This window comes from Colias eurytheme, chromosome 7, assembly GCF_061535395.1.
Source record: "Colias eurytheme isolate Ceu_HAF_F1 chromosome 7, ilColEury1 Martin Lab GWU primary, whole genome shotgun sequence".
NCBI lineage: Eukaryota > Metazoa > Arthropoda > Insecta > Lepidoptera > Pieridae > Colias > Colias eurytheme.
The window spans coordinates 10,987,728-11,015,017 of record NC_142986.1 but is presented as its reverse complement, the minus strand read 5'-3'; the positions used below and the strand labels follow the sequence as shown (position 1 = coordinate 11,015,017).

Below are 27,290 nucleotides of genomic sequence, written 5' to 3'. Positions count from 1 at the left end.
AACAAAATATAGCCTATATTTTTCCAATAATCGTTAATGCGCAAGTTTGGATAAACTCTTATTAGTTGAGAAACTTCTGAACAGCTGAGCAGACCTGGATGAAAATTTACACCAAGAAATAGGAAAGAACTCACTATCTTCCATCCCAGTAATGTGCAGCATTTCTTGGATTATAGCGACTTACACGCACCCTGGGGTGTAGGTAACTAGCATTTTATATTTCTTTCGTAATAAGTTGAGATTCGTGTAATTTTCGTTCCTTTATCCGTACGACTCTTGATTAAAAAAATGCCTACAAGAGTCTCGCTTCATACTTCCGCTGGGGTTGAGTTAAAAACAACTGTCACTCGTTCTTCTGATGAATGAAATTTTAACCAGTTTTTGAAAAACCCGATAGAAAGAAGAAACATGAAAACATTCCTCTTAAAAATATATAAGTCATCAAACGATGCCCTTGATACGCGAGTTGAAAACACCCCTAATCAGTAAGTATTATTCCACGTGACCTCAATATTATGAATATTGTATGTGGATACACAAAAGGTCTGGAACGCACATGCACTGCTTTGTGTTGAACTTTAACCAAAAATGTAGATCGCTATTTGTTCGAACGCATTCCAATAAGCAATAAACATAGCGAAACAGGAAATTACAGTGCATTGCGATTTGCGACTTGCGGTGAAGCTAGTCACCACCACCACTCACCGCTCACTAGGTGTAATTAATACCTAAATAAAACATTTACGAATCGCAGTCTATACGGATATTTGCTGGTATGTTAATCCTGGTAACGTAAAATAAATTAACCTAAGTAATAGTAACACAATATTCATAACAATTGTCTAGACTCTACTACCGGACTAGCGAACAGCAATACCTATTTTCACATTAATGTAGCATTTCACAAAATAGCAAATACACGAAATATTGCACGACAAAAGGACATTCTCCAATTGACATTAATAAAGCAAGTATTTTTAACAACAATTCGCAACAATAGTGAAACAAACTCGCAGACCATCTCGGGCTACAGTCAAATAGTAGCCTGTGCCCTGTATTGTGAGTGTGCAGTCCGACGCGGCGCACCAGCTCGGTAGGCCGGCAGCCTGCCGCCCGCCGCTCCATCGGTCTTTTGTTCCTTTCACACAGATCGCTCTTATTTGCGTGCACTTGTTCGTGCAATCGTCGCATTCGTCCTCATTATTACGGCCTTTATGCGAAGCCTTTATGAGATGCATCGCATTCAAAACGACTATACATTTTGATGAATGCTTTTTAAATTCAAATTTTTCCTTTTTGCGGCAACGATACAGATACTACGCAGTGACTATTTAGAGGTCTGTGACGGTGTCGTAACATGAGAGTATTAGATATTATTTCTCTTTTCCTCTTGAAATTAATGCCCCTGTTTACTGTATTACAAAATCATGTCATAACCGTTCATATCACTCGTATGGCCGCTGACTCAACCGTGACATACATGTAAAAACACTGTAAAAATATGATCTCCTATAATGTCAACAAAATAAATAATAATACAAAATACTAATGTAGATTAGAAGCGGGATGAATTAATGATTTAAAGCTAAGAAACCAATAAAACATAACATCGCCATAATTGCGTCTGTTTATGCAAGCAGCGTATTCCCGAAGAGCTTTTATCCAAGAAATCAAAACATCGAATACAATGCTCGCTAGTGACTACTTCACTAGAGAAGAGCAAAGGGCTAAGAATAAATTGTCTGTGTATTCCGGTCAGGTCCGGCACCGGACGCGGCCGGCGCGCCGCCAGCGCCGCAATCTGCTGCACACCGCGCCTGTGTGTTCTTCAGCACACAATTATCCTCCTATTAATCACGTCGTACTATACAGTATACGTCACTCATTGCTCACTGGAACCGACCTATCGCTCCACTGCTCGTTAACGATTAGGTACCTAAAGGGCGTGGAGACAAAGTCAGCTAATTTACTAGATATTGTAGTGCAAGTAGCTATAATATTATGTTTAATGTTTGGAAGACCCATCATCTAAAACTGGACAAATAGAATCGTGTGCCTCCAGATGATGAATGCTTCAAAACTCAAAGCTATAAAATTTGAAATGAATTTCATTAGTCGATTTGGTGGGCGCGTCATCAACAAAACTATTGCGCGAATAATAGTAAGCTTTATGATAGCTTTAATGGTGCGGAGAGATGCAAAACATTAGGGTTCTCGGAAATATCGACGTGTTTATATACTTTACATATACGCAAAGGAATTTCGTTAATAAAAATCTGGAATCTATACTAATATTATAAAGCTGAAGAGTTTGTTTGTTTGAACGCGCTAATCTCGGGATCTACTGGTCCGATTTAAAAAATTATTTCGGTGTTAGATAGCTCATTTATCGAGGAAGGCTATAGGCTATATATCATCACGCTACGACCAACAGGAGAGGAGCCAGGGGGGTGAAACCGCGCGGAGCGGCTGGTAAAATATAAATATGGAAGACCCTTCGCGGGCGGGCATACGTATTATTTTAGTGCCTTTTAATATCGAAACAATCTGCAATATTGAATATTATAACTATGAACTAGTTATAATATGCGACACATACGAAACACTTTTTTTAAATTGTTATTAGGTACGTGCTTATTACGTTACTTGATCTTTCTCAAGCTAAACGTGCGTTAGTTTTTTATATATTATTATAGGAGAATCTAAAGCTGTATTCTTGAATAGTCACATGATATAATCATTAGAACGTTTCAAAGTTAGAAAATCACAATGTCGAGCAGAGCTTACGAAGTTTGAACGCCCATTACACAAGTGGGATCATAATAAAGGGGATATTGTGGAGAGCTATCAAGGTTGCCGAGCTCTGAGCAGGACATCTACATTCCAGACTGCCGCTATCTACATTAAACATTTGCTGACTGCAGTTAATCAATCGATAGCTCGCTCGCCGGTCGCTCCAGACGCATCTCTCGTCGCCTGCCATTAAATATGTACCTACATACTTCAGATTAGAAATAAAACAAACAATATTGTTTACATTTACCAAATGTTTATCCGCACCTAGTTTAGCAAATAGTATTATAATTTTATTTTCATTCAAAGACGTGTTTTACGACGCAGTTAATAACTACCTACTTAAACTTCGTTATTGCTAACAGTTAGGATAAAATTATCTTCGTTTGTTTATATGAACTTTTAAAATATTTAAATTTTCTGCTAATATACATTTAAGCTTTATCAGTAACTATTCTCTAATCTGTGGCTTTATATTTCAAATTTAAATTAATATACATAGTCTAAATATTTTCAGAACATGTCAACAAGTAGGTCAACTTTATTCATTAATTTTAATTTTATGATCTTTACAAACTACATAATTATTAGCAAACAGTTTCAATATTAACGGACAATAATTGACTCTACCGAACTAATGGAATTAATGAATTATCAGTCGGGGTCATGTAGAGTGCGGCAAATTGTTTATTGCGAATTAGGCTACTCTATTAGGGGCGGGAGTGTCGCACTCGTCCGGAAAACGAATTGACCGCAAACAATCAACTGAACACCGCAACTGGAGGTGAGCGGCACCGGTCGGCGAAGCCCCGATATTGGCACACCAGCAGCAGGTAGCAATTAGCGCGGCGCCACCACACCGCGCTCCGCCCGCCCGGTCAGTGATTCATGCACAATTGTGTCAGTGGTATACTGGTATGGCAACAACTCGACCGCTCCAAATTCGCATTTTAATCGTTTACATTGTCTGAACATATTCGACATAATGATTTTTATGGGACCCTCGTCCCTCATATCGCAGTGAAATATTCCATTGTATGCGTGAATATTGGTGCTGTTCATTATTGGTGGAAGGAATTTGTTCATTTTTAGAATAATTAGTTATTATTCTATCTATATATATAATAATAACGTTGTGATAATAGTATATTTACTTGTTTATAGAAAGGGATTCGATCGACATAATTTTCAGAAATTCGAAAATTCATTTCAGGATTAACCATGAATCATGCCTTTTTGGTCCGGAGATTCAATTTTAAGGTGGTGGTCATTGTTAACATTTATTTATTTAAACTCCGAAGAATTTGTAGCGGCTTATTACTTATTCTGAGAAGGGAAGAAGCCACAATTGAACAGAAAGAGCAGTAAAGTTTTAAGCGTGTACTAGTTATTAAATGCACAGAAACAATAATAGGTAACTTAAGATTCTAAAAGAAACGACAGGAGAACGTGACAAAGGTGGTTGCCCAAGCCATATAAGGATCAAAAAATGAGTTAGGATTCATCGAATTAGTTGGGGAATCGAGTCCAAACCGCCGGCGCGGCGTCTGGTGTCTATATATAGCGCGCGTGATTCACACCGCGACACACCGCCATGCCAGCCTGCGCCTCGCTCCTGGCGGGCCGCTGACTGACTATCGCCATCTATTGCGATGTAAGAACAGATGTGAAGAAACAATGCGTGTTGATATGCTTGTTTTTTTTTTTCGTAGCATGGGTGGGCACTACGATTTCTTACTGAAATACGAGAGTTTTTAGCCACACTATGTGTAGCCACAGTATTACCATCCTACAGTATGGCGACGAATGTACTTGTGCAGAGAAACGGAGGGGAACTGGCGGGGGGTCGGGCGACGCGGGCCGCTTAATGCAATCACGCTGAGTTTGCATTAACTATCGCGAAAGGATGACGCAGTCGTATTTTTTGTGTAATAATTTTATTATACATAGGTACTTACATATTCTATTATGACGCGCAAAAACTGTTCCGTTTACGGATGTAAATCTACATTGAAATCCCAGAAGGAAACAATATTTCAGAAAGATTGTATTAATTGTATCTGTTGAATTAAAATCAAAGCTATGTATATGTTGTCCTCATTATTTTCTAATCAGATTGTACATCCCAATGCGAATGCATTACTTAGTTAAATGGTTATAATATACAATTAAGAACATCCAAAAATAAAGTGTCCACGTAAATAATATTTAGCAGTGCAATATCTGTAATTATATATTTATGAACAAATAATTACATCAGATTTAATAATCGCAATTATTTTGAATGTACATATGAATAAATGATTTCATCATAATATTAATAATCAAAATTGTTTTATTTCCCATTTGTTGCAACCCTAGCGTATTTTCGTGTGGCAGCGTAAGTACCTACGCTGGCGGCGGCATCGCGGGACATCAAAGGCGATTCCTTACTGTAGGAAATAATATTGTAATACTGTGGTGTAGCTCTATATAGATCTGAAGCAATTTTACGCCATATTACAAATGAATACAATGTGTATTCTTTTTCTTATAAAATTACTTTGTGACACGACGCCATGTATTGTGTCTACTCCAGTAATATGTAACACTTAGTTTAACAAAGAACAAGAATGTACGACATAACAATTAGTTTCAATTAAAATGCGGAAGTGTTGGCATTCAAGTCGTGAATGGTGAAAAATGCGCGACTAGTGTAACTTGTCATTAAGGACATAATATGCATTTTCAACATTTCAAGGCAATATAGGTTATGTATAGACACAACTACGTGTTTTCTCGCGCTGCCTAGAAATTGGCTCTCAATTTACGAAAGCCATTAAAAGATACAGAGTGCTCCAACAAGATATAAGGCACTAGCTGCTCCGCGCGGTTTCACCCCGGTGGCTCCACTCCTGTTGCCCGTAGCGTGATGAAATATAGCCTATTACCTTCCTCGATAAATGGGCTATCTAACACCGAAAGAATTTTTCAAATCGGACCAGTAGTTCCCGAGATTAGTGCGTTCAAACAAACAAACAAACAAACTCTTCAGCTTTATAATATTAGTATAGATTACTTAGGTCTTAGATGATTTCAAATTATGCATGAATTGAATACGATCGAAATTTTTAACTGAAATAAATTTTCAATCCAGTGTGTGTTACAATTAGATGTTGTATATATATTATGTAGTTTTAAACAGATATTATAGGAGTAAATAAATTTTAGTTTATAAGGAAGACAACCATTTCATTTTGAAAAATGTTCATCAGTACCAACCTATAAATAAAGCTACATTTTTCCGGAGTGATAGCAGCTAGGTATTTTAGTATTCAACTGTTTACTTTCTTATCCGAAGTTGTAGGATTACAAAACAATAAGCACCATAGACCATAGGAAATCGCTAGCATGATTGGACCTTAATGAGTTTTCACAAATAAGCAACATGTCAATCTTAAGTCAATTTGATTGCGCAATTAGCCCAGTGTCGCATGCTGAGTGGACGTGATGAATATAATTATAGCCTAACTGCATAATTTGTTCTTCATCACCCAGAGGTACTGTCAATATTTACATTTATCCATTTATAATCAAATAGAGTCTAGTAATGTGCATCTATGTAGAGCTGGTATTAAAGTTACATAATACGAGGGGTATCTTTTGTCGATTGATAAAAATACGAGATATCAACATACTGGAGTTCAGAGTGCATGAGAAATCATTTTCTAAAATGAGTTATCCGTTTTTTCATTCGTAGATATGTGCATAGTAGCTACTAGCTACATATCCCAGATATTGTATGTTTTGTTACGTTTTGTTTATAATTTTAATGATGAAAGAATATCTTGAATCGTTTATCCTACTCCTGTAGGCAACATGACGAATTATATTATTATACATATACGTATATGATTGCTTCAGAATATTATGACTTACATAGGGTGAATCTAAAGCAATTTTTATGAGACATAGGAAGAAATGTTTTAATTAAAGTAAACTTTGTTTCTAATATGAACAGTAAACAACGTCAAACTAACATTAACATTAGTCAAACTTTGAATCTAATCGTACATAAAGAATGCTTTTGACAAAAGTTAAGTGTACGTCGGCGCCAAACCAACATTTGGATACCACATCACACATGTGACTCGTCTGACATTGTATTATCTTCTAATGCGTTCAATCATCGTACACTGCTCATTTCGATAAGGACATTAAATATAATGCGTTACACATGTCTATTTACAAGCATAAAAAATGAATCAGATGAGCTGATTACCATGTCATAAAATTGAATCCATAATTTTGCTTGTCGTATTCTACAGGACTACTTACCTATATTGAAAGCTCCTTTGCATCCTCATTTATGTGTTATCTAAAGCAATCGAGCGTTCAATAATAAAGCTGCGGTCGTGCGGGGGCCGGGGACTCGGCGATGAGGTGGATGAGGTGGTGGTCGCTGAGCTTCCCGCGCGAGTGGGAGCGGGCGCACGACTCGCCAGCTGCGCCCGTGTCCCGTGCTCCCGTGCATACTGATGCACAATATCGATAGCATTGATCGAGTGCTTTAGCTGATATGTTCCAACTTTTGATAAATGATTACATCATTGGACAATTCTTTAGGAATACCATAGTTTTCATAAATATTTATTTACTCTATAAGTAATAGATTCATCCAAAGATTTCTGAGAAAAACAAAGATTCCTGATTTTTTCACATAAAATACATTAGGGCTTCAACTAATTGAAATGAAACTTGACATAGCAGACCACAATTAATATCCATGTAGTGTTCCTCTATCTATTAACGTCACTTGCAGCCGCATTACATGTAACTCGAGCCGGCCACTTATCAGCTCTGGTTTATATTCGATCTGCTCTCGAGTGTTTATTACATTTTCAGTCAATAAAATAACATTAGATATAATTTATTGCAGTAAGGTGCTTAGAATACAACATACCTACAGGTTGTCCGAAAAAGTAGTGATGAACGGAAGCTGGGAGGTAGATGACCTAGAGGGCTATCCGAATCACCCCCATGTATGTTATGCGATTTTTCGTATTTTCGGAGTTATGAGGTTTTTTTTTTCCATTTTTCACCTATCGCCGAATACGATGATATTTTCACTCATGCTGACGATGACGTCAATGATTGCGGAAGATGCTTTATTTTTTTGTGTGCTAAGCTGAAAGATAGGCCAATGGCCTATTGAATCGTAAACAATGGACAATTGTTAATTACTTATTTAATCCCTCAGTCCCTGAATCACAGACACAATAGAAAATCTATTGTGTCGCGGCCCGATCGGGCCGCTCGGTGGTCAATGGGTTAAAAATTAAAATAATAATTTAAAAAATATATTCATGAGTTTTCAATCTATAGTGATTTAAAGTTAACTCAAAAATGGAGCATTTTCGTAAATTTTCTAAAAAATCTTAGAGAAAGTGTAAGAAATGTTATAGTATGCTATATATTCGTGATCTACACAATAAGCTCTTTCATTTAATACCCCACACGGCATGTTTTGGAAATTTTCATTTTTTTCTTTGTATGCCATATTTAATTACCGGGGTGCGGGGAGGGGGACCACAAAACTGGTTGGCAACATCTGTCTATAGGATGTCTGGGATCTATACAATATATATCAGAAGTCAGATTTAGGTCCGCTATTTTTGCAAACGAACATCTCCTTGGAGCCTGCTCTACTTTTAAATGTCTGAATGCCCTTTTATCATTTTTAATGGTTTCTTCTGCTACTATGAATTTCCGGGTTATTTCGTCCAAATTATTTATTTATCATTTATCCAGCTTTTTTATTTTTTACATTTTTTTCAAATATGTATGTATAAAACGAAATTAATAAGCTCAAATAAACATGGCACAAAATATTCCTACGAAAATCTTCTTTATTGCAGCTTATTTGATTAACTATATACATATATAAATCACAGTTAAAGCTTTTTTCGTCGTAGGAGGACATAAGATGTCGGATATATCCGCATTATCCCAAAGGCGGCTCCTGGCGGAGCGCGTCTCGACTCTCGTCAGACGGCAACTAGCGCCTGCCCACACTAATCTCTTGCGTCCATTCTAAAATTACAGGACGACTATAAAACAATTCGAATCACGCATCGCATCAATTGGCTCAACGAACTTTGATGCTCCTTGTACGAGAATATTTCATAAGCGTATTGCAAATTACGCCATTTCAAGTTGTAGCACAGATTCAGCGAGCACTGATTTCTGACACCCAAAATTAAGAGCGACAACATGATAATCAATTTAAGTGATTAAGATTAACATATCTAAAAATACATTACTTATCTTTTTCTATCCTTATTGATTTGTAGTGCAGAGTAATGCATCGAAGCTCCTCACAGTGAATACTTTGTTCTTGTTAAAACAATTTTATTTGTGCAGTCTACTATTACAGTTTGTAACACCAGTAAAGATATTAATCAGATATTTTATGTAATATAATATCATGTTCTTAGACTAACTTCCTACTAATGATACTAATAATATCCATGTCGAAGCTTTCGAATACATGCGTCATATCAACAATCATGTGTAGTACCTGCTTATATAGGATAGCTCATTCAAAACATTACTTATTATCTTTATTATAACAAAATTCATCGTTGGATTATGACCCTATCGTTATGGTGATTACTTAATTTGACGATATACCTAATTTATAAAACCATGGATTGAGTGTTTGGGGATATAGGGTCAAAAACAAGGAAAATGGGATTTTTCCTACAAAAATGGAGGCAAATCTATGCAGCTTTTTGAAACAGAGTGAGACCAGTTAGACTAAAATATTCATCAGTAGTCCTAAAGGCCACTCGTGGTGTGGATCTTCCGTGACCAGCGTCATCGTACCTATATGGGTGTTACACATAGCCCGATTTCGATGCATCATGAATGCCAATTTTGTTACCAGTTAGCACTTTATAGCGACCTCGCGAAAGACTACCAGGTCAATATTATTTATTAACCGACTTTATTAGGTAACTATATCACTGAAAGTCACAAACTGAGTCCAGCAATTATTCAAAAAAGGAATAACATAATTATTATTTTCAATCAGGTAGGTATTAATTACGCTACAAACAATTGGATAAAGAGGTCACCTAATCCTATGTTATAACTTCGAAAATGTTGCAACCACAGTTGCAACATTTATAAGTCACACAATAAAAATTAAAGCAGCCAGTTCCATTTCAATGCCTGTGAATTCCGCTAATAGGTGAACAAAGAAAGGGAGTAAACACAACGTGTCCTTATACGGCGCGTGGGGCGTGGGGCCCGACGTCACGGCGTGGGACCGTGGGGTGGAGACAGCTCGCGTGACTCCACGCATGCTCCACACAACATTACATCATTTATTCATTACCACACCGCTCCGGGAGGAAACGCTCCATACGTCGGAAATATTAATTTGACATCGCGTTGCAAGACAATAGCCCCGGTGGCCGCACCACCGCCCGATTCATTCCACATTCAGCGCGTTATTACATTACACTAATAGAGCTCATGACAATCATGTTAATTGCTTTCATACTAGGTAAATTTAATTATATGTTGCTTTTTTATTTAAATTATACTAATTTGAACTTTGGCCTTTGTGTGCAATCAACGTCGTTGAATCAACACAATCCTATAAACACTAGGTTAAGTAGAGATATGGTTTACAATTAAATTAAGTTTCGTAAGAATAAAGGTAAAAACTGAACAAACGATTATATATGAAGTATGAACATAATCACAGTCATCAGTGAAGGGCAGAGGCAGGCAAGCAGCGGTAGTAAGGGGTTCGGGGAGCGGGGCGAGCGGCGCGGGGAGGGAACGCAAGCAGCACGCAAATAAGGCGCCAGATGCGAAATATCATGTACGCGGAACCGAACTCGCGATACCACTTCACCATAATAATATAATAATAAACATATTCCATCCATGCCAACTTCTGTTTACATTCAAATCTTGTTTGATCTATTCATTTATTATTGTTATCATTATGGTATACAAAAAGACTAATAGTTACCTTATATTATGAAAAGTTTAATTCTAAACCATATGAAAATTAAAAAAAAGTAATAAAATCATAAAGTACAGGAGATAAATTGTCAAAGTTATTAGAATATTAATAACTGAGTTGGTACTTGGTGTGCATTGTAAATTATAGAAACCTATGAATAACTATAACAAATTGATAATTCCATCGTAAGTACACACATAGTGATTATTTACACATAATTACACAACAATTAAATATATCCATGATTCAATACAATTCTTCATCGTGTTGTACATAGGTACCTAACTGAGGTAAATAAATATTGAACCCAATTGTTTTCCAATTTTGTAAGACGATAGTAAGATTAAATTTTAGTCAAACATTTTGTAGTTATGAACAGTGTGAATGTGTATGCTTTAATTACACATAAATATGCAAGTGATAAGTAACTCACTGTAATTGAAACTGGGGCAAATATTAGTGTGATTAGGGCCAAGGATACGGTGTTGGTGACATGTTTATCATTTAGATTTTAGAGCTTACTCACTGCTGCGCACCATGCCTTCAGGATCACTCCCACATAGATAATAATTAGTAAACACTTTAATATTTTAATACTTCATTAATAAATAACTAAAATTTCCAGCCTCAGTTCAATAGGATCTACTTCCTCACACTCAATAGTTGTACTGATCTATCTATATTATCTCGACTCCTTATCATTGCATCAGTCATTGTTGGCACTTTGATAAATTTATGTAAAACCTATGAAATAATAATAAATGCCTTTATCTTTTGTAGCTGAAATTTTTATGATAAACAACTATCTATTAACCCATTGACCACCGAGCGGCCCGATCGGGCCGAGACACAATAGATTTTCTATTGTGTCTGTGGTCCGAGGACTGACGGATTAAGCTAGTTCATGAAATTAAGAGAAGTTGTTTTTGATAGTTTAAAATATGAAATTGCATGTGTGTTAATAAAAATTAGTTAAGTAACTAATTACCTAATTATAAAGTAACAAAAAAGTGTAAAATAAAAACTACATACAATCCTATTCAAGAGTTTTAAAAATAGGCTTATCCATGTGTATATGGGACATAATGATTCAGTTTCCAATATGAGGGTTGTTGAACCAGGATGAGGAAACTACCATTCCAATACAGACCACAGTGTCAGTGACCCCATTCTCTATTTACTATCAAATGTTCCATTAAACCACAATGTTTAGTATCACGTAAAATATACATGCACCTAACATACTGGTCTAGTGGCCACTTGGATCCAAAACCGATTTAACAACTATCAAATTATTGGAGTTGTTTAGTACCAAGAAACTTTGTCCATTATGCTGTATGCATATAATAAAACAACTCTATACAAATTCATATACAATTTCAACGTGAACAAGATTTCCACTTTATGGAATGCAAGCTCTGGTTAAAAAGCTTTACAAAATATATAAACTTTGAAATGAGCTTACTGTTAAAAGCAGCGAGCTTTCTTGTGGAGCCGAGTCTCTTCATGGGCGTGCGAGGCTCCAGATCGCGCTCGTCCAGAGGCGGCTCCGGCGCCGTCGGCGTCGTCGCTCCAGATCCAGACATCTTCGCGCACTTATAAACACTTAACTAAAAGATCTTATCCGATCATTTTTCAGACAATTCATTTATGTATTACTCTGATCTTATTTATTTACGTATCAATTTTTTTTAATCACAGCACATTATTAATTGTAAACCCGATTCATGAAATTTGAATCTCAAAACAGTCAATCGCGTCCGGCACAACCGAAAATAACAATCCGATCATAGCACTGTGCTAAAGAATGTTAGTGGTTAAAAATAACGTGCACAATATTTCAAGTACTAGTACTTTACGTTCAAAAAATAATTAATACATAATATATATTTATTTCAATATTTTTTTAAATGCGCGAAATGTAACGGCACTAAACTAAAAAACGTTATCTTTGTGCTGTACCACTAGAACAACAAGTATCGCGCGGTAAAGCGAAAGCGTTCACGGATTACGTTTACTTTACGATGCTCATGTATCAAAATCGTCTGTCTACGATCAAAATACAAATAAAATACAGATTATACAGCAAAAGCATTTGAAACGCCAAAATGACGTTGTGTCAGAAATTAGAATGGTAAATCAAAATGTCAAAAGAATATTTTTATATCTGTGACCGGGGAAAAATTGGAAGAAACTGGTAAATATGGGAGCATGTTGTTCATTTTTTAAATAATTTCTTTTAAGTTACTAAAAGTCACAGAGCAAGTAATGCTAAAAATCTTCTACAGACTACAGTTCTATATCTCGGCTTAACCATAGAGCAAGTAATATGGGCTTAACCAAGAAGCTTATATCTAACACACTGGAGATTTCGGTATGAACGTGTAACAAGAAAATATTGCCCAGGCCCCAGCTGTTGTTTTTTATCACTTTCACACCTAACTTGCTATTGCCACTGTTAATACGAAGTTTTCCCAAGGCTACTATGTATGCTGTAATATTCTGTGCAAAAGGTTAGTTTTTGTACATGAGTTTGTTGATAAATTGCCAACAACGTCATTCAGAAGCATTGTATTGTACAAAATTGCAGAAGTGTTTGGGCGAGGCCACAACACTGCGTTGCGGCGTCGCGTCGTAAAAATCTACGCCGCAACGCAGTGTTGTGGCCTCGCCCTTTGGACACCAAACTCTGGCATAGAATTTCACAGGCAAGTGTATATTTACATTATTTACAACATTCCTCAATACTCCTGCTTTTACCTGTTTAGAATCATTACAATGGCAAAAATTGTAAAATTTTGCATCATTTTAGTAAGCACTCATGTAAAATTTGTTATTTTCCTAATACTTTATCATTTTTCAACAAGTTTTCAATAAACAAATTTGAAACAGTTTTTCTTTGATGATTATTTTTGGCTTGAAATCTACCCGTCGAAGCAACGCGGTTAAAAAGAAGATCTGAGTAGCTAACAATAGGCATGACGACAGTTTCCTTATATGATCGTATTAGTGTTTTTAAGGGAAAATGTATAATAGATAAATTACATATAGTGACTTAGAAATCTTAAAAACATTAATATTAATGAGATTATCAATAAAATAAAACATTGAAATACTGCAGTTGGCCATTTTGACTAAAACACGCGTGACGTCACGCTTAAGTAAACAACTCACGTCAGATGTTTTTTGTTGTTATGAATATGTTGAGAATACGCATTTTTATTTATTTTCTATTGTTTCACGTATGCTTTATCGACTCAGAACAGAAATATAATTGCGAATTCACGAATACATGGTTCGGGGTTCTCCGCGCCAACTTTATACAATCATTTCTTATTATTTTCTCGCTTAAAATAATTACTAACACATTTTTGAGCATTATTTTTATGTGGATTCACACTGCAATACTGCACACCACTTATAAACTTTGAAATTCGTTTCTATAACACATATTAAATAAATATTTTTTTAATTTTCTTCGCAATGCGTACAAATAATTACGTATTTACCAAAATGTGACGTCACGCCTACGCCATGACACCTGCGAGCTGTTTTGGCACAGTTAATAAATATTTTTTGGAAAATGGCTTTTATCTTCGTTAAATTTAAGTATATTACCGAAATATAGGGTTTTTCTTGTATAGTAAACGTATACACACATTATGGAAGAGGATTTCAAAATCTTTCGTCATGCCTAAAGCATCTGATGCAAAACACAACTTTCCTCTATTTACAAAGGATATTAATGCTATATATTGGTTCATATCCAAGCTTTGTAGCCAAAAGTTATTTAAAACTATCATTCTATACCAATTAAAATTGTATGTACCTATAAAGTATGACCAGTAATATTATAATATAAATACTGTTAAAAATATATATGTCGTTATTATTTATATCATTTAAGCTATCACCAATTTAATTAGTTTTGTGTTTCTTAAATAATAGGGTTTGTCCACAAAATAGTAGATCTGTCACCAAAATGTAGTCACCAAACAATGCAAAATCAGTTCCACAATAAATCACCTAAAATCCTGAGATATAAGGTCTAGTACCAAATAAATGTTTTTGTATGTATTATAATAGGTGTGTATAAGTATTTAAGCAAACTAATTTAAAGAGATCACCAATAAATCATATTATGTTACTAGAAAATTGCTAAAAAATTAGGGTTGTCATCATCGTTTCAACCAAAAGATTCTGCTACTTAACTAGACTCCCAAGGTTTTAAATTTCCACTGGTAGTATAAATTATATTGAAATAAAAATTTTAGCAGAGTAGTAAATAAAACAATTAAAGTCAAAATACTCATACTCTATGGATGAAAGATGAAAAGACTCAGGACGAAAGAATACATTACATTATTTATGTTGCATCATCATCATACACAGAATACATTATTAATTATGTTAAAAAATCTTGTGAAAAATATAACATTCAATTTTACTTTTAGTCTAGGCGCAACATTATCATTAATATATTGTTGTAAATGTGCTGAGGTGCATAATATGTCCTCTTAGGTCAGATAAATTATCTGATAGATGTCTGCTGTCAGTTGTCACTTGTTACTATTATTTTGATTTCAAATATAGTTTGGTACACACGTGTTTTTAAAACTTTAAACAGGTGGTTTTAATATAAGTGTATATCAAAATGCCACCTTTTCGTGCTGGTTTGTTAAAAAGAAAAATAGAGACTGGTGAAGGAAACAAAAGTTCCATTGTTAATAAAAATGCAGAAGTAAGAACTCAATCTTCTCTCTACTTTAACTCTTGTTATTAGGTCTCATTGTGTTTAATTGCTAACGTTTTGCAGGAAGACAATGCTTCAGACACTGATGAAGACTTAATAAAAGGAGATTTGGATCATGGAGATGATGCAACAGATTCAGAGCAGGAGCAAGAAGCTGACTCTGATGTAGAACAAGATGTAAGATCTTTACAAAACTAAATTACTTTTAAAAATAATTCATAAAGTTCTTGTATAGGTCTTGTTTGTTATAATATAAGGTTTATACTTAACACTATGTCAATTTTTTTAATAATTCAATTTCTCATTTTTAGAAAGTAATGTTTGAAGATAGTGCGGACTCAGTTCTAGATGATGATGATGATGATGATGATGATGATCAATCGGCCGACAATTTATCTGTAAGTATATATTATAATATAGCTTTCCGCCTGCTTTTACAAAGAAAAACCCGCATATACATAGTCCCCATTCCCATGCGATTTCCGGGATAAAACCTATCCTCTATATGTGTGCTAAATTTCATTGTAATCGGTTCAGTAGTCTTTGCGTGAAAGAGTAACAAACAACATTACAGTTACTAATGAATAACGTTTTAATTTCTCATGCCAGGATTTGACAGATTCAGAAGAAGACAAATCAAGTGAAGATAGTGAAGAAAATACAGAATCCTCCGAGGATGTCAGTCCAGACAGTGGAGCGGAGTCAGCGGGGAATGTACCGTCAGGTGCAAGCTCCGACACTAGTAAAAATACTAAAGTAAAAGACAGAAGAAAAGTTACTCCTAAAAAAGTAGTGAAAAAAGGGAGTAAGAAGACTGAGGATAGTGTAGACCTGCTAGCTAATAAGATTAGTGAAGCCACTGTCACAACAGAGCCAGTTCAGAAAAAAGGTAATGTATTAGGAACTACAAGATATTTTATTTATGACTTACTAACGCTAATATCACAAACTACTGGTCCGATTTGAAAATTATTTCGGTGTTAGATTCCTATTCATTGAGGAAGGCGGCTATAATATATCATCATGCTAAGATCAACAGGAGCAGAGCCACACGGGTAAAACCGCGGAGCGCAGCTAGTAATTAATAAGATAAATATTAAATACCATCATCAAATCAGTAATTGTATACTTATTTTCAGATGAGTATGAGTCGGGCGACACATCAGACGAAGAGGACCGAGTTAACACGGCAGGAGATGTGCCCATGTGGTGGTACAATGAGTACCCACACATAGGCTATGACCTGGACGGCCGACGGATAGGCAAGCCCCCACAACGCGACCAGATTGATGAGTTCCTCAAGTATGTCTTTTTTCCTTAAACTTTGTTATTGCATTTTTAAAAGAGTTGCTAATCAGTTCCATATTATATCATTCAAATTTACAGAAAATGTGAAGATCCAGAATTTTGGCGGACTGTAAAGGACCCTGCTACGGGGCAAGATGTCATATTGTCAAAGGATGATTTGAAACTCATTGAGAGAATACGGAAGAGTAATATACCGTCAGAAACACATGATGAATATGAGGTAGAGAGTCATTTTTATCTTAGCAGGGGTATTTATTAGTGTTAAGTACGGTAGTTTTCTTTCTTAGGTTTTGAAATTCAATTAAATAAGGTAAGATAAAGTAAACAACCAGTTCGAAACTATTTAAAATTGATCTATTTAGGATAATTTTTATTAAAAAATAAAATGAAATCAATAAATTTAACATTTATTGATAACAAACGAAAAAATATAGATATATATTTTACTATTACAAGCAACAATAGTATGTTATAAATTTTTCTCAAAAATTGACTTGAATAGGTGTAGCAAAAATAGGTTAAATATCAATTGTGCATGCAAAAATTAAAATACCACTTTTAATTATTTTTTTTTTTTTATTCACTTTTACTAATATTTTGAACTAAATGTTCTATATTTAAAAGTGAGCTAAATATGTGGTACGTCTGATCGTAAACGTGTTACAGCCGTGGGTGGAGTGGTTCTCGCGCGAGGTGCTGGCGACGCCACTGCGTGCGTTCCCCGAGCACAAGCGCTCGTTCCTGCCGTCGCGCGACGAGCAGCTGCACGTGGCGCGCCTCGTGCACGCGCTCAAGATGGGCTGGGCCAAGACGCGGCGCCAGATCGCGCACGAGCGCAAGGGCAAGCGGGTATGTGCCACTTTACGTAACATGTAAACTGAAATAGATATTTTTGGTCCGGTTCCGAATCGAAAAATGTTTTTGTAAACATATTAAGTATAAATCATCGTGTATCATTGTCCAGGAGAAGAAGTTCTACGACCTGTGGGGCTCGGCCGCGGACGGCTCGCCCCGCGGCGGCGCGCGGCCCATCCCCGCGCCGCGCCGCGCACTGCCCGCGCACGCCGAGAGCTACAACCCGCCGCCCGAGTACCTGCTCGACAAGAAGGAGGTGCGCACACACATACACACAATTTTATTTGTAGTAGTGTCATTTGTAATCTTTTCATTTCGAACATAAATATGCTAATATATGCACAATAGCTTTCTGCCCGCGGCTTCGCCCGCATTTTCAAAGGAAAACCCACATAATTCCCATTCCCGTGGGATTTCCGGGATAAAACCTACCCTATGTGTTAATCAAGTTACCTTCTATATGTGTGCTAAAGTTCATTGTAATCAGTTCAGTAGTATTTGCGTGAAAGAGTAACAAACACACACACACACATGCTCACAAACTTTCGCATTTATAATATTAGTAAGATTAAAACTGCTTTTTACATTATCTCTCTGATTAAATTTTTTAATTTATCTATCAAATTAAATAATTAATTAAATAAATAATAATATTACCTTCACAATCGCCTAACAAGTAACAACGGTTTAGAGCAATTTTCCGTATCCTCTCCCATCTCACGGAACCGTTGTATTAAGTTTTCTTCTGAATTATTTCTCAGAAACACGAAATATAAAGTTATTTATTATGCATACCATGTTTAAATATAAATTTATAGTTGAATCGTTTCTATTGCCTTAAATACGGATGCCTTATATACGGCCTTTATATTACAGAAAAGAGCCATACGCTCTATATATAATTTGCGTGCACGAGACCCACTAAGAGATCTCTTTAAGAATAAAGTCGCTTTCCCTGTCCCTATGTCCCTATGTCCCTTTGTACGCTTAAATCTTTAAAACTACGCAACGGATTTTGATGCGGTTTTTTTTAATAGATAGAGTGATTCAAGAGGAAGGTTTATATGTATAATAACATCCATTAAATAGTGGAGAAGTACTGTTATTTTTGAGGTTTCTAATGTGATGTAGTAAAAAATTACATTCTTTCCGCTTACATTGCAAACGCAGACTGAATCCTCCGAGTTTTATCAAAATAATGTACTAAGTATTATACACATTGAAAAGGTCTACAGAAAAGTCCGCGATGGTATATGTCTATCTCTTATGGATAACCCACAATAACTTTTTTGTCATTTACTTTTTACGACAAATTATGGCTAATTTTCGAAGCGATTTTAACCAATACAGCATTAATCCTTAACCAATTAAATACCTTGAATACATTGTTCATTTAATATAGATCTATATGGCCCTTTACACCGTATGATTTAAGTGAATATTTTCGAAGATATTACAGATTTAAAAATTGCGGGACGTAGCGATTGCGGCGGTACCGGCCGGCCGCCCGGCTATACTATATTTTATACCCGTGCGAAGCCGGAGCGGGCCGCTATGTTTGTAATTTATATATACAACGTTCACAGTTTTTCTGTAGTGTATTTAGTATCAGCATTGCACCCGTGCGAAGCCGGGGCGGGTCGCTAGTATTTAATAATATTTTATATGTACACACTACACAATAACGCTTACTTACACACAAAAGTAAGAGATAGACATTGTTATGACACAAGAAACAGAAATAAAATTGAAATGCCATTTTTCCGGCTAGCTAAAGTTAAAAATTCATTTATGGGTCAAGGTATACGCTTTTACAATAGAATTCCTCATAATATTAAAGAGTTTAGTAGTTCTAAATTTAAAACTTATATAAAAAATGTACTATAGTCCTTTCCACCTAAGATGATTTCTGTGACACATGGATTTTTGACACGTGTAGAGATGTCTTTACTGAAATCATATCAATTGTTTTCGATAATCGATAATATTTTATATGGAAATGAAATCGATTTGAATAAAGTACCAAAATTAGTTTTTTCGGCATTTCGCCAACAATTAACTAAGGAAACTTAGCAAACAACAGCAACAAAAAGTCAACAATAACAATTAGTAACAATAACAGAATACCACGTAAAGTATCATTATAAAAATGCAACTTGTATGCACTCGTACTGACGATTGACTCGATTGACAAACGATCACAAGATGGGCGCCGATTATATGATTTTCCAACTCTATGATTTTTCAACGATCCATTCCATGTACACAAATTGCTTAGGTATTATATTTTTGTGTTATTTTATTTTATTTTTCATTATATTAAACTAAACAATACTGTTTTCGATTTATAAGTTTAAGATGTTTTATTTTTATATTTTTGGCAATAATTCCGCCATAAAATAAAAATATTATGCACTAAAATTATTTTGGCGTTTTAAACATAAAATACGTAATTCGGAACACGATGAAGTGTCACAGGAATCATCATAGGTGAAAAGGACTATAGTTCAGAGAGCCTATTACAGTATTAAGGAATATTTGGTCGATAAAAACCCATGGAGGGTTGTCGCGTAAAAACCACAGGACAGTTCTTTGGCATATTACTATAAATTATTATATGTAATTTATAAAATTAAATTGAAAACTGACATAATTAAAAAGAGCAACTATGGAGTTTCTTGCCGATTCTTCTCTGTAGATACTGCTTTCCGAATCGGTGGTAAATGTTAAAAATATGTACCTATGACCAGAGGCGGCTCGCCCTAAGGAGCGCTGGTGCAGTGAACTCCCATAAATAATTATAATAAAATCATACTCTTTAATTTAATTATTAACATTAATTATTACTATTTAAAATCAATCGTAATCTTTAAAACTACTGTTAATACCAATGATTATATCCATCATTCTATCATCCCATACACCTGTATAATACCTACTATATTATGTAACGCGCGAAGCGGAGCGCTCACGATTGCGCTCCAATGAAAAAAGATTTAGTACATTTCCTAATACGAAATCCAATAGGAGTGAAAGAGAGGGTTTTGCCAGAGCCCTGCGCGTGAAACAAAAGATTTTCTATGGAAAAGTAGCAAAATTCGGAGCGCCGCACCCGCAAACGTTGCCGGTTCGTTTTTACCGCCCGGCAGGACAGCAATTGCGACGTTGCCAGTTATCACTTCTATAATATAAACAAACACTCGAGTCAACTTCAATGCACGCGCGCGATTCATGCAATTTTCTAATTAAAATTATAAAATACGTGTTGAAATAGCCTGTAGTTATCAGTATTACTTGTGAGTGTTAAAATGAACAATCATTATAATGTGGCGTTCATTAAAAAGTGTGATAAAACGTTACAAATTCGGCTTGAATGTAAAGCTAAGGGACCGCCACGGCCTGAACTTGATCTTACGCAAAAATGTACGACAAAAACGAAAACATATACGCGTGTGTTTAAATCTGAACAATATGTGAAAACACCGTGTGTGGTTGTGATGAAAGCAACAAACTATTTTGTTTTCCGTGTCTTTTATTTAAAGCGGGCGCGGCCGGCGGAGGTGAGAGTGCTTGGACTGAAACGGGCGTTGACGACTTAGCTCATCTTTTAATCAAGGTGAAAAAACATTCACAATCTCGGTACCATTTGTTGAATGAACTGCAATTGGCGTCTATCGGTCTTGTCGCTTTAAGTTATAGATATTTTTGCACACCAAAAAGAAAGACGTATCACGACTATCACGTATGCATTTTCTTTATAAGTAATTTTTTTGATAAATTGTACTGCTTTACACCATGTATTTTCAGTGTTTTATTTCAAGTGAACACCCATAAAATTTTGTCACGAGCCGCCTCTGCCTATGACGTTTAAAAGTGCTTCTAGAAGAAGTCTAATTGAATAAATAAATGTTTGAATTTGAGATACGTATTTTATCATAATTTATCTATAATATTATTTTTTATTGACTTATCGAAATTTTCCTGACTTATAGAAATTTTCCTCACAAAGAGAAATTTTCCTGACGTATAGAAATTCTCCTGTCTTATCGAAATTTTCCTGACTTATGGATTTTTCCTGACTTATAGAAATTTTTGCGGCAAAGAGAAATTTTCCTCACGTATAGAAATTTTCCTGGCTTAAAGAATTTTTCCTGACGTAAAGAACTTTTCCTGGCGTATATTATTTTTCCTGACTAATACAAATTTTCTTGACGTATAGAAATTTTCCTGGCTTATAGAAATTTTCCTGGCTTATAGAATTTTTCTTGACGTATAGAAATTTTCCTGGCTTATAGAAATTTTCCTGACGTATAAAAATTTTCCGGGCTTATAGAATTTATCCTGACGTATAGAAATTTTCCCGACTTATCATAATTTTCCCGACTTATGGATTTTTCCTGGTGTATAGAAATTTTCCTCACGTATAGAAATTTTCCTGGCTAATAAACATTTTCCTGACTTATACAAATTTTCCTTATCTATATAAATTTTCCCGACTTACCGTAATTTTCCCGCCTTATGGATTTTTCCTGGCTAATTGAATTTCTCCTTATTTTTTTTTTTGAAGTGAAACTTCTTTATCGGGGTTGGACAAAAATTTAGTGTAACATTTTTGCGTTACGCCGTACGCGTGACATTTTTGCGTTACGCCGTACGCGTGACATTTTAAGGTCATAAAGAAGTTTCACTTCTTTAACGTGTGTACTCTAGTACACGCATACATTTTTTTTTTCAAGTGGGGAAATCTTGCCTAAGATACCCACGGCTCCCGGGGAAGGAGCCGTGGGTTATGTCGGATTCCTACCGACTAAAACCCCACCGTGTACCAACGCGCTGCTTTAGACGGGATGCGGGTACACATTCGCAATCTTCCGCATGTCCCGCCCAGCAGTTGCCCGTTTCCAGGCCCTCCGCCACTTGCCCGTTTCCAGGCCCTCCACCAAATTGAATTTCTCCTAGCGTATAGAAATTTTCCTGACGTATAGAAATTTTCCGGACTTATAGAAATTTTGCTGGCTTATAGAAATTTTACCGACGCATAGAAATTTTCCTGTCTTATCGACATTTTCCTGGCGTATAGTAATTTTCGTGACGTATAGACATTTTCCTGGTGTATAGAAATTTTCCTGGCTTATAAACATTTTCCTGACTTATAAAAATTTTCCTTATCTATATAAATTTTCCTGACGTCTAGAAATTTTCCTGACGTATAGAAATTTTCCTTGTTTATAGAAATTTTCCTGGCGTATAGAAATTTTCCGTTCTTATGGAAATTTTCCAGCTTATAGAAATTTTCCCGACGTGGAAATTTTCCTGACTTATAGAAATTTTTCCTGAAATTATAATTTTTCTGTCAATCGAAATTTCCCTAACTATTGTTAAAATCATTTTTCTAATCTTCTTAAAATTAGAAATTTTTACGACTGATTAAAGTACTACCAACCACCCACCTATTCCCACTCACATCCCGTACGCTATGCTCTCTATCCACAGGCTGCGCGTGCGCAGAATGGCTCAGTATCTGCATAGCTAGCGAACGTATAAACTCGCCCGGTCGTTGGGCGCTTTCACCAGGGCCCTGGAATTATGGAATTATTATTAATTTCATGAACAATATCATCATCATCATTTTTATTGAAAACAATATTCATATATTGCACGACTCATGATGCGAAGCATCAGAGAGTGCTTTACGATCGAAAAATTTTTTTCGCCTCATTTTTGCAGCTATTCTTATTATTATAGCCTTGTTAGTTCACGGAATCAAGATATTTTGCATACTATTGTCGAGATAATTTAATGGAGATTAATACCATACTTTTTAAAAATTGATTTACTTCAATAGAATTGGAAAAAAACACCGAAATAGGTCAAAAAATTTTCCTGTCCGTCATGTGTGAAACCTGAAAACACTATAACTTGTGAAAAAATCCATCATTTGAGTTAATTTTTTTTTTAAATATTCTAATCGACGATTGTAGGTCACTGAATGCGAATGATTAATTAATTCAGTGTCGTTTAATTGCAATTAATAAAAAACGAAAACTACAAGACTGTATATCTATATATATATATTTTTTTATATTTCATAATTAAATGAGCATTATGAGTCGTGCACTTTTGGATTTTCCAAACCTTATTTTTCTTTGCCCGCGGATTCCCCTGATGTTAAATTCGCATTAGTATGAGTCGTTTCACCGCTGTCAAAAGTTACCCATGGCCATGTCACATTGAAACAAATAAACACACTTTCGCATTTATAATATTACTAGAGGTCCGCCCCGGCTTCGCCCGTGGTACATATTTCGCAATAAAAGGTAGCCTATGTCCTTTCTCGGGTATCAAAATATCTCCATACCAAATTTCATGCAAATTGGTTCTGTAGTTTAGGCGTGATTGAGTAACAGACAGACAGACAGAGTTACTTTCGCATTTATAATATTAGTATGGATTCGACGAATAAGTTTTATCCAAGCATTGAAAAATCGGCCCTTAGTACATAAGAAATAATACCGGCTGAATTGAGAACCTCCTACTTTTTTGAAGGCGATTCCCAACGGATATACTAGCAACTAACAAGTAAATGATGTTCAGATGAGAGAGTGGGACAAGCTGGCGGAGACGCCGTGGAAGCGCAAGTACACGTTCCTGCCTGAGGCGCACGGCTCGCTGCGCGCGGTGCCCGCCTACCCGCGCTTCGTGCGCGAGCGCTTCCTGCGCTGCCTCGACCTCTACCTGGCGCCCAGGGCCATCAAGATGCGGGTGAGTGACAAATGGTGTTGGGAAACTATATGTTGGGCTAATGATGATGTTGCGTGCAAGATATTAAATAACATCTGTATTAATGCCAAGTCTTTTACTATAAGTTGTGTATAGTTTAGATATTGTCAAAGTTTCACAAAAAATAAGAATTTTTTAAATCTATTTTAAAAAAATATTATTTTTTTCGAAATAATTTAGATTTTACTCCAAAATCTAATCGTAACTAGGTGTTAGCTTAACTTAATATTTGTCAAAATATTTTTTTTTTGCAAATCCTAGAGTGAAGGCTAACAAGTATATTATTGTTGATAGCTGACGATAAACGCGGAGGACCTGGTCCCGAAGCTGCCGTCGCCGCGCGACCTGCAGCCGTTCCCCACGGGCGAGGTGCTGCAGCTGCGCGGGCACAGCGGGCTCGTGCGCGCCGTGGACTTCGACCCCAGCGGGCAGTACGTGCTGTCGGGCGGGGATGACGGCACGCTGCGCGGTTTGTGCACTTTTATTTTTTTAAATTTGGTTCACAAATTGGATTGACATAAAAGGCTTAAAAACTATTCACTAAGAAACATTTGCTGCATTATCTCTAAATTTGTGAGCACATCATACATATTGAAAATGAAATGAAAATGAATCGTAGTTCGTAACGTGTTAGTATACGTAATACTAACATGTTACGAACTACGAGTATGAACTGTTGTAGAAAGGTGTAGAAATAAAGCAAAGTTCAAGATATATTGCATAATGTCGTCAAATTTTATTTGGGTTGTAATATTGTTTGTTATAAAATAAAATTTTGAAATTTAAAAAATTGCATATTATATGCATACGTTTTCGACAGAACTATAAATTATTGTGTTTCGCATTTTGCGCGGCAATGTTACGGATACGTTATTGTGTGCGCAGTGTGGGAGACGAGCACGGGGCGGTGCCTGCGCACGCTGCAGCTGGGCTCGGGGGGGGAGGGCGTGTCGCGCGCGCTGTGGACGCCCAGCGGCGGGCTGAGCCTGGTGGCGGCGGCGGTGGGCGCGCGCCTGCTGCTGCTCAACCCGGGCGCGGGCGTGGGCGCGCACCGCACCGCCGCGCGCACCGACCTGCTGCTGCGCGACGCGCCGCCCGCGCACGACGTCGTCAGTGAGTGCACCCGGCGCGGCGCCACGCGCACGCCAGTAGCGTGGTTAACACGTCATAACACGTCACAACTAGGGCATGCACCCGGGTTTACCCGGTTCCGAAAAACCCGGGTAAACCCGGGTTTTTTGATGATTTTGAGAACCGGGTCTGAATAGTATGAAACCCGGTTCTCCCGGTTCCGACCAAAATATTAAAATATAAAGTACTATTTATATTTTACTGCATTATTTTAACAAATTTATTGTATCTGGCAACGTCAGACTCACGTGCATCGCGAATTTTCGTGCCACGCCTCAAGCGTGGCTCTGACTGGTTGTCTAACCTAAGATGCTATAAGTTTCCTACGGTTGTATTACCAAAAAAAAAAATAGGCTTCGAAAATGACAAAAATTTGGCTACAGAAATATTTTTATTAGATTTGTCGTGACTCACAACACGTCTCAACACGACACAACACGTCACAGCACGTCACAACACGACACAACACATCTCAACACGTCGCAGCACGTCACAGCACGTCAGAATACGACACAACTTACACACCACACGTTATATCACCCTACACAACTCACACCACAAAATTCAACTTCCCGCTCATCACAAATCTTAATATATGGAATATTAAGATTACTGTAAAGTGTTTAATGGGCTAACAGAATTTGATGTATATGTGAACAGTGGACGAGCGCACGCGGTCGTGCGTGACGTGGGAGCCCGTGAGCGAGCAGCAGTGGGCCAGCGGCGTGCGGCTGGCCGTGCGGCACTTCCAGCCCGTGGCGCACGTGAGCTGGCACGCGCGCGGCGACTACGTGGCGGTGACGCTGCGCGAGGGCGCCGCGCGCGCGGTGCTCGTGCACCAGCTGTCGCGGCGCCGCTCGCAGCTGCCCTTCCGCACGGCCAAGGGGCTGGTGCAGTGCGCCGCCTTCCACCCGCAGCGGCCGCAGCTGCTCGTGGCCACGCAGCGCGCCGTGCGCGTGTACGACCTGGCGCGCCAGGAGCTCGTGCGCAAGCTGGAGACGGGCGCGCAGTGGGTGAGCTGCCTGGCGCCGCACCCGCGCGGCGACAACCTGCTGGTGGGCGCGTACGACCGCAAGCTGGCCTGGTTCGACCTGGAGCTGTCGGCGCGCCCCTACCAGACGCTGCGCCTGCACGGGGGCGCCGTGCGCTCCGTGGCCTTCAGCGCGCGCTACCCGCTCTTCGCCTCCGCCGGCGACGACCCCTACATCGTCGTCTCGCACGGCATGGTCTACAAGTGAGTGTACCCCCCTCGATCCAACCTAGTGCGCTCGTACATTAAACGATCCATAAACTAGATCCCTTACTAACCAAAATTGTAAAATAAACAGCAATATAGCATGTAGGTTAGTCATTTATTTGGTAAACTTGGACAGCCAATATTAATATTTTTAAATAATGTCTCCAGCGACCTGCTCCAAAACCCGCTCCTGGTCCCGCTGAAGCAGCTGCGCGGCGGCGAGAAGCGCGACGAGCTGTGCGTGCTGGAGGTGCGCTTCCACCCCACGCAGCCCTGGCTCATCGCCGCCTGCGCCGACGGCACCATCCGTCTCTATGCATAGACTATACAAACATTTATTATAATATAAAACGATGCCAACAGAAACTTGCTGTTTTATTTCCGTACAAACATTGCCATTTAATAAGTTA

General features: G+C 37.3%; 2 protein-coding genes across 2 annotated transcripts in view; one reads left to right on the top strand and one right to left on the bottom strand.

The window, feature by feature from the left end:
• The window catches only part of LOC149907344 (rho GTPase-activating protein 4-like), a 41,803-nt gene extending 28,979 nt beyond the window's left edge, over nt 1-12,824 (bottom strand). Inside the window, exon 1 of the mRNA XM_090103834.1 lies at nt 12,282-12,824. Coding sequence (XP_089959960.1) covers nt 12,282-12,402 — 121 coding nt within the window. The 5' untranslated portion in view covers nt 12,403-12,824. The remainder of the gene's footprint in view (nt 1-12,281) is intronic.
• Nucleotides 12,825-15,333: 2,509 nt separating this feature from the next.
• On the top strand, nt 15,334-27,245 carry LOC149907343 (ribosome biogenesis protein BOP1 homolog). The gene is made up of 13 exons (XM_090103690.1): nt 15,334-15,557; nt 15,633-15,746; nt 15,881-15,967; nt 16,179-16,458; nt 16,709-16,871; nt 16,956-17,097; nt 17,544-17,726; nt 17,842-17,988; nt 24,327-24,494; nt 24,807-24,981; nt 25,398-25,625; nt 26,304-26,877; nt 27,049-27,245. The coding sequence occupies exons 1-13, from the start codon at nt 15,471-15,473 to the stop codon at nt 27,200-27,202; spliced, it is 2,502 nt and encodes an 833-aa protein (XP_089959816.1). The 5' UTR covers nt 15,334-15,470; the 3' UTR covers nt 27,203-27,245.
• The last annotated feature ends 45 nt before the right edge of the window (nt 27,246-27,290 follow it).